General features: G+C 39.2%; 1 protein-coding gene across 1 annotated transcript; it reads left to right on the top strand.

Moving 5' to 3' along the window:
• LOC107640496 (ABC transporter C family member 12-like) lies at window positions 11,234–12,296 on the top strand. Its single transcript, XM_021103483.1, has 5 exons — window positions 11,234–11,346; window positions 11,433–11,513; window positions 11,878–11,902; window positions 12,036–12,092; window positions 12,225–12,296. Exons 1-5 carry the CDS (start codon window positions 11,249–11,251, stop codon window positions 12,294–12,296), a joined length of 333 nt encoding a protein of 110 aa, XP_020959142.1. The 5' UTR covers window positions 11,234–11,248.

Here is a 14,268-nt window from a genome sequence, read left to right as displayed (position 1 = left end):
CACCGTTGCCGGGGAGTTGCTAACGTGTGCCTTATTATTGGTTATTGTAAATATTTTTCTTTTGCTTGTTTCTCTATTTTTGTTCTCCCTTTTCATCTTTATTTGCTACCATGAACTCTCACCCCTCTCGCTTTGAGTTTGGTTCTAACTTTGTTGAAGGAAATAGAAGTTACAGTAGGAATATGCATCAAGGTCAGACCAATCAAGGATGGATGGAGCTAAGAGGATCTAATCAACCCTTTAGGCAGCAACACCCTACGAGATATCCTGGACAAAGACCATTCTACCGTGCATACCCAGCTGAAAGATATGGTGGACAACCTTGTAACTACCAACAAGCCCCACCCCGTGCATATAAACCATCCTTTCAATATAACCTCGAACCACCACACTCAAAAGCTTCTCTTCACTATTCGCCACCATATGATCCTTCCTTACCCCAATACCAATCCAATCACTCCCAATCACCACCACTTTCCTATGTATCATGCCCAAGACCGGCAACCCGAGAAGCAGAGGTTCGCCTAACGGAAACAGTAAATAAATTTCAAACAACCATTCGACAACTGGAGCAAGTAGTAATTCAATGGGTTTCTAGACGCTTAAATACACAAGGATCAGCAACAGCCCCATGTGAACAGTCTAATGAAGAGCGTAGCATGAAGGAAATACCAGAAACTCCAGTGGACAAGACAGAGAATGAATTCGTACTAGAACAAGTAGAAGACGCTGTCATTGTTCAAGAAGAAGAGTTGGTTGAAGATCTAGGAGATGCTGAACCTCCATGGGAATCCAGAACTGAGGAGAACTCCGTCAAGGACGCTACAGTTGATGCTAAGGAGGATATTGTACAATCTCCAAGGCAAGTTGTTTATGAAGAATCAGACGGAATAACTCAGGACACAAATTCCCTTGATGATGATAGTCACAAGTCAAATTCTCTTAGTAATGAACTTGCATCCGCAAGTGAATTCTCTGAGATCGAAGAATCTTCCCCAAGTGAATATGAAGATGATGCGGAGGTAGATTTTTCTCAACCTCCAATCTATGACTCAAGTGATGAGGAAGACATAGAAGATTTTGACCAGGGTGATACTACATTTGAAGACTCTTACAAGGAAGTGGAGGAATTCACATAAGAGCACAAGGGAGTAGAACTTACAGAACCACCAGAAACACCTATCCCAAGGCCATTACCACCTAATACAAGCTTCAAGTGGGTACAATCCTTAACCTTTAACTTTGCTTATTCACTTGAATATGGTTTACTTGAAATAGATGGCCAGCTTAGAGCTCTTTGCGGCTTTAAGAGTAAGAGGGAAATGGCTCGTACTCAGAGTTGGTGCACAAGGTTCAATAAGGTTCCACGCTTCACCTCGAAGTACACGGATTGGTATCACGCTTCATTGCATGGATCACAGAGAACGTTTGGTCACCATGGTGAGATTCTACTTTTTAAACCGCCCGGATGGAAATATATAGATCAAGACGGAGGCGGATTTAAAAACAAGGCTTAGGATCCTGGAATCTATTCTGACATTCGTCACCCCGGGAGCCTAAAAATCTGTTTGAAGCTGCTCAGAAGCTTTACATGCCTAGTTTGGGACCCCGGAGGCTATTGGCATTCCAAGCACTGGTGGAGATTTCTGGATGAATTTAAACACAAGCCACCATAACAGGAAACCCTTCCAATGTCCAACTTAAGGACTTTAACCAAAAGTGCTAGGTGGGAGACAACCCACCATGGTATGGTCGTTCCTTTTGCAATTTTAATTTTATCTCGTTTTGTTTGTTTTTTGAATTTTATTTTTATTTTATTAAACCTGGAATCATGCATAGCATTCACATTAAGCATTGCATCCTGCATTCAGTTAAAAAAAAGGATGCACGACGCGACCGCATGCCCCATGCGATCGCGTCATACTGCGAATACACTATCCACGCGACCGCGTCATCCACGTGGCCGCGTGCCGTAGAGATCGGCGTAATTATCCAACGTCCAGAGAGTTAGGCTGGAATCATGCGGCCCTTGTGCGTTTTGCACAATTTGGCCCATGCGATCGCATGCCCCATGCGATCGCGTCACTTGCACAATACCAATCCCATGCGACCGCGTGAGCGACGCGATCGCGTCGCATGGATTGCACATCACCCTAGAAGGAGACAGAGAGTTGTGCTGAAATGGTGCTGGAGTCATGCGTTTAGCACAATTTCTAGCAACGCGATCGCGTGACCCACGCGATCGCGTCATCTCCTCTTCCACCCCTTTCATGCGATCACGCGCCCCACGCGATCGCGTCACTCCCATTTTCACCCCAACCACGCGACCGCGTGCCCCACGCGACCGCGTGGATTCGAAAATATAACCCCCCCCAGCCACGCGAACCCTATCAGTCGTGCAGCCCCTTCTTCCTCTTTCTCCCTCCTTCTCCGCCACTGCCCTCCGCCACTGCCCACCTCACACCGCCGCACCCAACCCAGCCGCGCCCCCTCCGCCACCCACACGCAACCCCCCTCCCTTCCTCTATCAATTACCCTAAACCCTATCCCCATTACCCCCTTCTCCACTGCCCCCTCAGCCGCCACCGCGCCGCCGTACCCCTCCACCGCGCCGGACGCCGCCGCAGCCACCACCCAGCCGCTTTCTTACACCCTTCTACTCCTCACGCCTACCGGGTTCCGATGAACGCCGCCTTCCCGTCCTTCGCAGTTATTTTACATTTTTTTCTGTTTTTGTTCTTAATTAGGATAGATAGATATGCATGCTGTAGTGGATTTTTAGGTTGTTAGGCAGCTTAGGCTGTGGTTAGTGGATCTAGGTCTGTTTACTTGCACTGTTCATGCTTCTGTTTTATCATAACTGCAATTCTGCTGTTCCTGTGACCTTGTTCATATGCTGTGATTCCCTTCATTTGCTGCTTGTTACTCTGAATTTTCATGTTTCTATTAATTATCGATAACTACAACATGTTTTTAATTCATATGAACTGCCTTGTTTGCTGTTTATTTTCCGGGACAATCCAATTTTAGCCGGAATGCTGCCCAAATTTTTTGTAAATTGTTTTCATTCATGTTTTGGTTTGGCAATCTGAAATATGTTGTCCTCTGCTTTAACCAAACCATTTCATGCATGCTACAGCAGACTTTCTTATCCTCTTTGATTTCCTGGTTTATAAACTGCTTCTGTGATATACTGATTCCAATTCTTGCTTTCTTTTTATCTGTTTGAATCAACATCACCCTGTTTTCCTTGTTTGGTTATGAGTCACTATAATTCCTAATTGTGAATCCTTGTTATATGGAATATTTTCTTTATGCCACTTACCTTAACCCACATTTTACTGACTCACTAATTTTAATTTAATAACTTCTTTTTCAAATTCTAACATTACTAACCTTTTCAAAATCTCTTTTCTGATTTTTTTTCACTTCCCTCTAACTTTCTAACCATGGCATAATGACAATTTTTCTATTTAACTTGAATTCTGATACATTTTGGATTGTAATTTCTTCTTTTCCAAATTTTAAACTACTACACAATCCTTAATGCACATTTACTTGACTCATTTACCTCATTCTAATTCTCCTTTGCCGCTTTGAGTTTTCTTTGTTTAAATTGCCTATTTGCTTCCCTATTTTTATCCATATCCTGGTTTTTCATTTTTTAGGATGTCTGCCTCACAGAGGAAAGGAAAAGGCAAGGCTACTGGCAAGCGCAAGAGAAGAGATTCCTCCCAGTCCATCATTGCCCTCATGCATGATTCCTCATGGCGGGAGAAGAACTTTACACAGCAGGAAAAAGCTGACCAGCTGCTCCCTGCAAATGATCCAATAAAATTTACAAACCGGTACTGTGAGCTGAAGTACCCGGCTTTTGCAAACTCCAGAAATCTATACCTGGAGAGAACTCTGAAGATTCCAGAAGCACTCCAGCAGTACACCACTGAGCAAATCAAGCAAAGAGGCTGGTTCTTTCTGGAGAGAACATTGACAGAGGTCAATGCATCTTGGGTCCGTAAATTCTACTGCAACTACTACATCACCACCCTAGATGCAGTGAACCTGAGAGGAAAACAAATTCTAGTCACTGAGGAGGCTTTAGAGGACATTCTCCAGCTCTCAGCCAAGTCCGATCAGCCTGATGGTTATTCAAAGGCTGAGGAGGACATGTGCCTGATGCAGTTTGATTGGGATACTGTAAAGGCACGGATAGCTCTCGACCCGACTGTTCCTTGGGAGATGGGTCAGGACACCACCATACCTAGAGGGATCAAGAGGGCATACTTAAATGATGAGGCTCGGTTATGGCACCAGATCTTGAGTAATTATGTGATGCCGAGTACTCACGAGACGGAGATCCCAGCTGCTATGATCACCCTCCTATGGTGTGTACTGGAGGGTAAGGACCTTTATCTACCACGCTTTATCCGGCATTTTATGGCCAGGGTCCACATCCGAGGCACCCTCCCTTTTCCGTACCTGGTTACACAGCTAGGCCGTCGAGCTGACGTGCCATGGGAGGATGCCGATGAGAGACCACCAGCGGCGGACTGTAGGAACATCATTCCTCATAGCCGGAACTTCCTAGCCTTGGGCTACAGACCACCACCCTTCATTGCTACTGATGAGACAGCCCCACCGTCTGCTGGACCCTCTTCATCCACAGCTGCCACTGCTGCCCCTGCTGCTACCACTGCACCTCCACCTGCCTCTGAGCCCGTATACCGCCTCGTGCACCACCTATTCTGACAGCTTGATCAGATGGAGCACCGTAATCGGCGCCGGTATAAGAGATTGGAGCGTCGCAGCCAGCGACGCTATTCGCATCTGAAGCTGATGATCCGACAGGGTGGTGACATCCCCTTCGAGCCCGACACACCATCAGAGCCATCAGAGGAGGAGGAGCATGAGCACGAGGAGGAGACTCACTTCCAGGAGGAGACCCATTAGCAGGCAGACACAGAGCAGGCTGCCCCACATCAGGAGGTTACGCATCAGATAGAGGCTGCAAATCCGGAGATCCCGATCCAGTCAGCACCGCCTCTACAGCAGCCAGACCCTCAGCCCACCACCACCACAGAGCCTCCAGCTACCATCCCTACCAGTGATGACACCCCTTCACACCCGGCATGACTGAGCATCAGGGACGATGCTTCATTTTAAGTGTGGGGAGGTCGCCATCTCTGGCGTTTTATTTTGGTGAACCACTACATCTCTTTTCCTTTTATTTTGGATATTTTTCTGTATTTTTTTTCTTTTTTTCTGAGTACTTATACATTGCTGCTTTTATGTATTTTTACTCTATTTTTGCATTTTGCATTTTTAGTTCATATTTTTAGTTATTTAGTTTAGTTTGCAATTCTGACTTATTAGTGGATTAATTAGTATAGTTTACCCTTTTTAGCATAAGATAGCATAGTTAAATTGAAAAATATAAAAAGGAAGTAAGCTAGGAAATTGAACATAACAGATTTAAATCCATAAACCTTGTATATATAGCATTATATCATATAGTTAAGTTGACAACATTTCATCAAGGAGGAACATTAAAACTTTAAAGGCTACCCTAAATAATTTTTTTATGAGAATAATGGGAATTTTTAACTAAACCTGCATAACATGTATGAATGATATATGATGCTTGAGCTAGAGAACACACAGTCTATGAGTATTGAGCTTAATTGTATGGTTGCATTCAAACCATAATTTCATTCCTGTGTGTTTCATTTCTTTTTATTCTGATGTTCTTTACTTTGCTTTAATCTATATGTCCAATTATAGAATATAGATACATGCCAAAAGAATGATTGAGGCCATCATTTGATTTTAGCTCACTTATCCCAAAATAACCTACCTTTCACATCACCCTTGTTAGCCCCCTTGAGCCTTTAAAATTCCTTTTATTCTATTTAGCCACACTACTAGCCTTAAGCAGAAAAACAAAACAAAATCCCAAATTGAATCCTTGGTTAGCTTAAGATAGAAAATTATAAATAGATTAAAATGTGGGAAACCTATTGGGAACATGGATGATAGAAACAAAAGGTAGAAAAGTTAAAAGAAATAAAATAAAAATTTGGGAAGCATGCTCATGAGAAATCAAAGTGATTCAATTACCATGTGCCTTAAAAAAAAGAGAGAGAAGTTATTTTTCAGCATTTAATAAAAGGGAATACAAAAGAATTCCCCAATGCAAAATAAAAGCAATGCACATGGGATAAAAACAAAAATTGAAACATGAGCATGTGACAACAAGTAGGATAATATGGGAAAATTGGTAAAGAAGCTTATTCTACTAAATATGTATGTTAGGTGAGATCTTAGTCTAATTAAGGATTCACTTATTAGCTCACTTAGCCTTATACATATATCCTTACCTTTACCTTGGCCCCATTACAACCTTAATTAAAGACCTCATGACTTTTGGTATGACTGTACTCTATAATTGTTGATTGGTTAGATGAAGAACAAAGTTATAGAAAGTAAGAATAAAAAGAAAAATAGAGTGAATAAACCCAATAAACACTGAGTGACTAGAGGGTAAACACAAAATCCAGTATGACTTATTATGTGATGTATGTGAAAAACATGTTTCCTAAGCTTTAAAATTAATTATTTTAATTACCTTTATTTCCATTCGATGCCGTGATTAGTGTGTTGAGTAGTTTCAGATTTTCTAAGGCAGAATGACTTAAGGGATGGAAAAGGAAACATACAAAAAATGGAAGGAAAGCACAAAACGGAGCTTCTGAAGAAACTGGCATCCACGCGATCGCATGGACGAAGCGATCGCGTGCCAAGCGCGAATCAGCAGCGACGCGGCCGCATGACTGATGCGACCGTGCGCCTTAAGCAGAACGCACATGACGCGGTCACATGACTGACGCGACCGTGTGACCCACGCGGACGCGTGACAGAGGCCACGCACCAGAAATTGCAGAAAACGCTCATAGCGAGTTCTGAAGCCCTTTTTGTCCCAAATCCAAGTCCAGAAGGTATAGACCAGAGGTTATGAAGTGGGGGAACGCATCCATTCAAGGGAGCTCACAAATTTTCACTTTCCATGATTTAGATTTAGTTTGAGAGAGGTTCTCTCCTCTCTCTCTTAGGATTAGGATTAGGATTTAGGACTTCTCTTAGTTTGTAAGAGTGACTCTCGATCCAGATTTAATATTTACTTTAATGCTTTTATGCGTACTTATAAATGTTGCCAACTTGACTTATGAATCCTTCCCATGTTATGATTTGAATTAATGATTATTTGAGGTATTTCAGTTATTGATTTCTTTCTCCTTAATTTATGTTACCATTGCTTTCTATCTAAGGACATTTTTATTCCAACAATTTTACTTTTTCCCTTTTGGTATTGGTTAAGAAATCAGTGACTCAACATTATCAAACTCAACATAACTGATAATCGCTATCTTGCTAATTGAACTGTTCCTTGAGAAGACGACCCGAGGTTTGAATACTCGGTTAACAATTTTTAAAGGAGTTTGTTACTTGTGACACCCAAAACGTTTGTACGAAGGGATTTCTGTCGGTTTAGAGACTATATCTACAACGCGACTGTTTTTATGAAATTCTTTACTGGCAAAAATCCCAACGTCATCCACGCATCGAGAACATCCTTGCTATCAACTTCAATGCACTACTATTTCTCACTATTCCACCCAAATCCACTACAAGCTAGCATATCAGATGCGTATTGATACTTCTCTTTTAGTCGCTTATGTTTATTTTTACACTAGTTAGCAGTTACGGTCCAAGTAGGCAATGCAAATCATTTTCAAAGCAAGTTTTTCAAAAGTCTCTGGCTGAAATTGTCCACAGTCAGCTTTCATGCTATCGACAACAAACTCCTCCATGAAACTTACAAAATCTTTAGTTTCCTTATCACTCCACATGCACTTATCCATGCTCACCTATTAATAAGGGTTAGGTAAAATTATTAGAGCAATATAACATAATTTGACATGAAACATACCTTTAAAAAACATTAAAATAGAGATTGGCATTAATATAAAAAAAATCAAAGTTATAATCACATAAAATAAAAAAAAAGTCTTATAATGACATCCAATTACACGAATAAATCATAATAAACATTTAATAAAGTACAAATCCTATTACAAGCTTTATTGCATAACATTCAAGATGATCTTACACATTAATCCTAACCAATAATTCAACACTTATTTAACATGATTAGCTCGCTACTTTTCATACATCTTGATTGCCATGTTTTATATCATTGTGTCCACTCATTGGTATTCTCCACTACATTAATAACCTCTTCTGGGTCATCATCTCCAATAGGCAGATAATTATCTAAGAGGTCATATTGCCCTTTAGGGTCCGCATCCATGTTCAATCGAATATAATTTTATAACAAACAATCATTATCTAACTTTGACTTTTAATGAGATAAAAGCAAGAACTTCTCAGAATTGACCATCTCTTCTTAAGTAGTCTAAGGCATTGCTGAATTACATTCTTAGCAGAAGAGTGTTCTTATTAAAATATTCTTGATAGTTGCGAGATGCACGTGTTCCTTGCACCCACTCTCTTACATGATAATGAGTACCTCTATACGGTGCTAAGAATCCAAGACCATTTGTAGAACCAGCGTCAACTAAATAGTAATTACCTATAAACACAAAACACAAATCTCGTGAAAAATGACAACCATGAACTCAATTCATGAAAACTAGATAATGCTCATTATAAGATAACTTTACCATGTATTTTTAGACTATTGTGACACGTGATTATATCTCGCAATACTCTTGAATCAGAGGCCGATATTCCTAATCACTAAGCACATAAACAAAGTTCATGTCTGGGTTACACACTCTTAGAATGTTGGTACAAATCTTACATTTTCTTGTTCTATATCTTGACTTATCACACTCGAGGATAGTCACTTCTATGTAAATTCTATCTAATGCTCCCAAATAACCCTATAATCAATAAAGAATTTATAGGTTATTATAGAAAAATGTATTATCTCCAATACAAACTACACACAAAAACCAAAAACTATACCTTAAACTTTTTCATGTAAGGTCAATTCAATCTTCTTCAACTGGTGAGACCTTAGTAAATAATATGCTTTGAATACGTATAACGGACTTCAAACTTATTAAAATACTGATGAATCCATATTTGACGATATATTTTGGTTTGATTTGAGTGGATTTCATCACATAAACTCACATTTATTCATCCAAATAGCATGCTTTTGTGTTCTTTCCCTTAATTGAGCCTAATTGTGAAAACATGCTATTTTGTGCTTATTTTAATCACTTTTATCCCATTCGATATCTTGATGATTTTGATGAGTGATTTCAGGTGTAATAGGTTGGAATGGCTTGATAAGAGTGGAAGAAAAGCATGGAATTGGGAGAAAGCATGAAGAAAACAAAGGAGAAGCACACATAGGAGTGTGCGTGCGCACAACCCACTGTGCATACGCACAAGAACCACACAGCCATGTGTGCGTACGCCACCGCCGCTGTCGAAAAGCCAGAACCACAAGAGAAAGAATCGCGAAGAGAGAGGGAGATCGCATCAGCTCACCGCGAAGCCAGCGCCGTCGTCGTCCTCATCGCGGGTCTTCACTCTTCACCATCACGTCTTGCCACCGCCGCCGCCACCACTAAACTTGCCGTCGTTGCCACTGAAGCCGAAGAGAGAGAGAGAGAGTTCGCGAAGAGAGGGAATGCGCGCGCTCACGAAGGAGAAGAACGACGAAGAGTGAAGGAGAAGCAGAAGACGATGAACGCAGGGGAGAAGAAGGAGGTCCGTTCTCGCAATGTTCTGCTCTGCTGCGGCCGCTGCCGTTGATTAGGGTCAAGGCCGTCGCCGTCGCAACCTGTTCCGTCGCCATTAGGGTTTGCTGCTGCTGCCATTGATAGAGCTACCGCTGGGAGGAGCCGAATAGGGAGAGGAGGTCACCATCGCACACGCCGCCACCAGTTACAACCGTCTCCGAAATTAGGACAGATTCACTGGTGACTCTACTTCTTCCTTTTTTGAAACAATTCTGCTTCTATTTTGTTCCACTATTCTCCTAACTTTCTTTCTATGTACTTTGAAATTGGTTTTGCTCATTTTTTTTACCCAGTAATTGCTTTGTTTCATCGATGATATGTCTTGTTTATTTTTCAAATTTAATTTTGCTACCTGGTAATTGTGTTACTGAAACTGGTATCAAATAATAGTGTAAAGGTCATGCAGATTTTGTTACTGTAAGCTCTTGTTCACGAAAGTTTCTAAGTTCATTTCACTATATGGAACAATAAGAGAAAAACTCATATTCTATTGAAGGGAAGAATTAGCTTTCAAATCTGCTTATTAAAGCAATTCAAGTTAAAGAGGAATAGAGTAGTTTTTTACATGTATTTGTAATTAATTAATCTAGGTGGCATTTTGAATCGTTAGTTTTTGAGATTTGTCTTTATGGATTTTGTTTACTATTGTAGTCAAGTGGTTTGTGTGTGTATGTATTGTTTGTTTTTATTTTTTTAGTATATACTTGTTTTCTTCCAAACAAATAGCTATCTAGTATATACTGGACGTCTTGCTGCATTGTTGAGTTCATCCTCATTCTAGTAATTTTTATTTTTTCTGTTGCTGCTTTAGAGAGTATCTATTTGTTCCCATACTTTTAATTTACTCCAGTTGGAATATATGGAAATATCTATCTAAAAGGATAAATAATAAAGAAATAATATTTTATCTCTTCTACAATTCCAGGCTTTGTTTGGACTACTTTTGCTTGTGTATATACCTACTTTGGATCCTTATCCGGGTTATACCCCTATTCGGAGTGACTTGGTTGTTGATACTGCATATGAAGAACTGTCCGGAGGAGAGCAGATATGTCCTGAAAGGCATGCAAACATATTGTCAAGTATGTAAAATTGTATTTGCACATAGGATATCAAGGGTACTTTAAAAAATGCTATAATGCTAAGTGGGTTAGAACTTTGAAGTGTTATGTTCTGGGCTGATTATGTTATAAAATTTTCTGTTATTTCTGCTTCTGGTATTACATTTAGCTAACTGAAGTAAAATTTTCCAAGATATGCTGTATATGATTAGGAGTCCTGGCTTTTATTTCTTGTGTTAATTAATTTTGGAGGTAGCATAGTGCAAATACCATTCATAGTAATATCTTGCATGGATCCTCGCTGTTTCATTCTTATTTCTTTTTTCTCGTGCATGAAACCTTTTTTCTTGGATGAATCCTATCATGAATCTAGGATATCAAAGTCCCCTTACAGAGAAAGATATATGGAAGTTAGATACATGGGATCGGACTGAGACACTGAATGAAAAGTATGAGTTTTTGCTTTGCTTAAGTTTTCTTTTGGCATTAATTGTTGTATTTCATGTTTGCTTTATAGTGCCTCTTGATTCTGTAGGTTCCAGAGATGTTGGGTAGAAGAATCTCGGAGGTCGAAACCTTGGCTTTTAAGAGTATTGAATGCAAGCCTTGGTGGGAGGTATGACCGATTTGTGTTGAATATGATAGAGTGTAGAAGATAGATAGATATTTTCTGGTGTTACTTTTTGATCACTTGCATAAGTTGAGAGTTGAGACCATCAATAATGGCTTATAATGAGAGGCTAGATATTGAAGTAAAATGGTGCTTGGCACTGATAAGTTAATCTTGGCCGACAAACTTAGACTCCTCTATCTTCTTCTATGTAGTAAAATTAGTTCGTGATGATGAAACCACTTATTGTACAATATATAAATGAATGTTATTTACTTTTTTTCCTGACTTTGTTTATTTTTGTTCATGTATCTCATTTGTGTTTATGCGTTCATATATCTTTGTGCTTCGGTTTTCTTGTGCTTTACAGGTTTTGGTGGGGAGGATTTTGGAAGGTAATGTTCTATTTTTTTGTTTATATAATCATTTCATTTGGTCGCTTTCAATATTTACATGTGTTAAAATTTGCTGTATGTCAAAAAGCATTGTCAATTTTAATATCTTTGTTAATCTGTTTACAATATGTAGATTGGAAATGATCTCTCCCAGTTTTTGGGCCCACTAATATTGAATCAGCTGCTAGAGGTCAGTTACTGTTTTACTGAAATCACTGGTTAACCACCTCTAGAACAAGTTATAGTGCTCTAATAAATTCTTCATTATTATTTTGTTCTAACAATTCTCTATCACTTGATGTGTCCTATTAATTGCCTGCAGTCTATGCAAAATGGTGATCCAGCCTGGATTGGATACGTTTTTGCCTTCTCAATATTTGTTGAAGTGGTATGATACAAAATCTGATTAAATTGTAGATGATAATGCTGTATTCTTAATTTTCTGTGATCAATGATCTCCTCTTGTACATTTAGGAAGAACTTTATGAACTTATATTGCGGACTATTTAATAGGGCTCGTTGATGCATTATGCGGACTATCTCATAACAATTCATAACAATTAATTTTCTTTCCTTCAGTTGAATGTTAACTCATTATATACTCAATTAGCTTCTTGAAGCTTTATCTATAAACAAAAACCCACTCAAATATGTGGTGGTTTTAAAACTGCTGTAGATTTTTTTTAAATCCACTGGCCAAAATAGCGGCGGTTTTGCAACCGCCGCAAAATAATTATCTGATTTGCAATGGTATGTGATTTGCTATGGTTGTGCCAGCGGTTTTTCAAAACCGCCGCAAAATCAAATCTCCACCCTTTAATAGGCGACGCTTGTGAAACCGCTGGAATTTCGTTTTGCGGCGGTTAAAAACCACCGCAAATTCCTAAAAAAACTGCCGCTATTCGGCATGTCTCTTGTAGATTGTGCGCACACACACTCCTTAATTCTTCTTCTGCCCGGAGCGCTCGCGTAGAGTGTGCGCTCGCACACCTTCCCTTTTCCACCTAGTGTGCGTACCCACACGTACCTGTGCGTACGCACACCCCTGTTTTCTCACCACTATACTTCTCTTCTTCTCTTCTCTCTACTTCTTCTCTTCTTTTCTCCTCCACCCCTCTCTTCTTCCTCTTTTACCCTATTTTGTTCTTGTTCTTGTTACTTTTCATTGCATTTCATTTTCATTTTTTGTAATTATATTAGATTTAGTTTAGTTGTTTGTTAATTAATAAATTGCAAGTGTTTGATTGATTGTTGATTGGGTTGCTTCTTACTTAAATTTTGGTTTAATTGTTGATGAATATATGCACTGAGCATTAAAGCCTTGTTTAATTGCCTAGATAAATTGTTAGTTTGATTCATATGTTGTAGCTACCATATGCATTAGACTATATCCTTATTTGGCATCTTAATCATGAATTGTGCACTTTTACTTTAGTGAATTGAGTTGAAATTACTTGTTCATCATGATTTTCATATCAAATTCATCACATGTCCGGCACTTGTTTCTTTTTAATGCTTTGCATTTGTTTGAGTAACTTAACATGATTCTTATCAAGCTTGTCACTTTTTGCAACAAGTACCTTTACCATGTGAGTACTTCATTATTTTTCATTATGAATAAGTAGTTTCCGTTTCGTCATTGGATTGGTTATTGTTGATTGTGCCATTTTCTATTCATCTTGCGCTTTCACTTGCACAACTTCAATAACCAATGTCTTATATATTCAATTCACTTTAGTTGTGGCTATCTAGGTTTATTTGTGTCCTATCTCTTGCTTATTCTTTACTTGCAACCTAGGCCACTTGATTGAGGAATGTAATACCCTAATATTCAAATCCTTATGCTCGAGCCATCAGTCAATGATAATAAGGTGGTACGACTCTCAAGGTGGATTTTTAATACATAAATATAAGTATAATTGAAAGGAGTATTAATCAAGAAGCCTGAAAAGAGTAAAAATAAAATCGCGAAGACGTATCACTCACGCATCGGCAACTAAAAGATAAAGCGTGAAGTCGAAAGCATTATAAGGAATAAACCATAAAAGAGAAAAAGAGAAATACAGTATATAGATATATAACATAAGTAAATAGCCACTAGTCGTGACCCACGAAGTTTAGGCCGGCTAGGGTACAGTATAATAGTAGTTGACAACAGAAACTCCTAATCTCTCCCAATTGAAACATAAGAGCCTCTATAGGCAAGTTCAAAAGAGTTCAATACATAATATAAGCTTTTCAAGTAAATGTAGAGAGATTCTAAGAAAAATATAAAGTAGGGAATATAAAGATCTTTGCCATCTCTCAGATGAACCGCAGCTCACTTCTGAGCACCTGGACCTGTATCTTAAAAAGAAGAGATATAT

The sequence above is a fragment of the Arachis ipaensis genome, chromosome B05 (genome assembly GCF_000816755.2).
Source record: "Arachis ipaensis cultivar K30076 chromosome B05, Araip1.1, whole genome shotgun sequence".
Classification (NCBI taxonomy): Eukaryota; Viridiplantae; Streptophyta; class Magnoliopsida; order Fabales; family Fabaceae; genus Arachis; species Arachis ipaensis.
The sequence above is the reverse complement of the archived record's forward strand: the minus strand, read 5'-3'. Positions and strand labels throughout refer to the sequence as shown.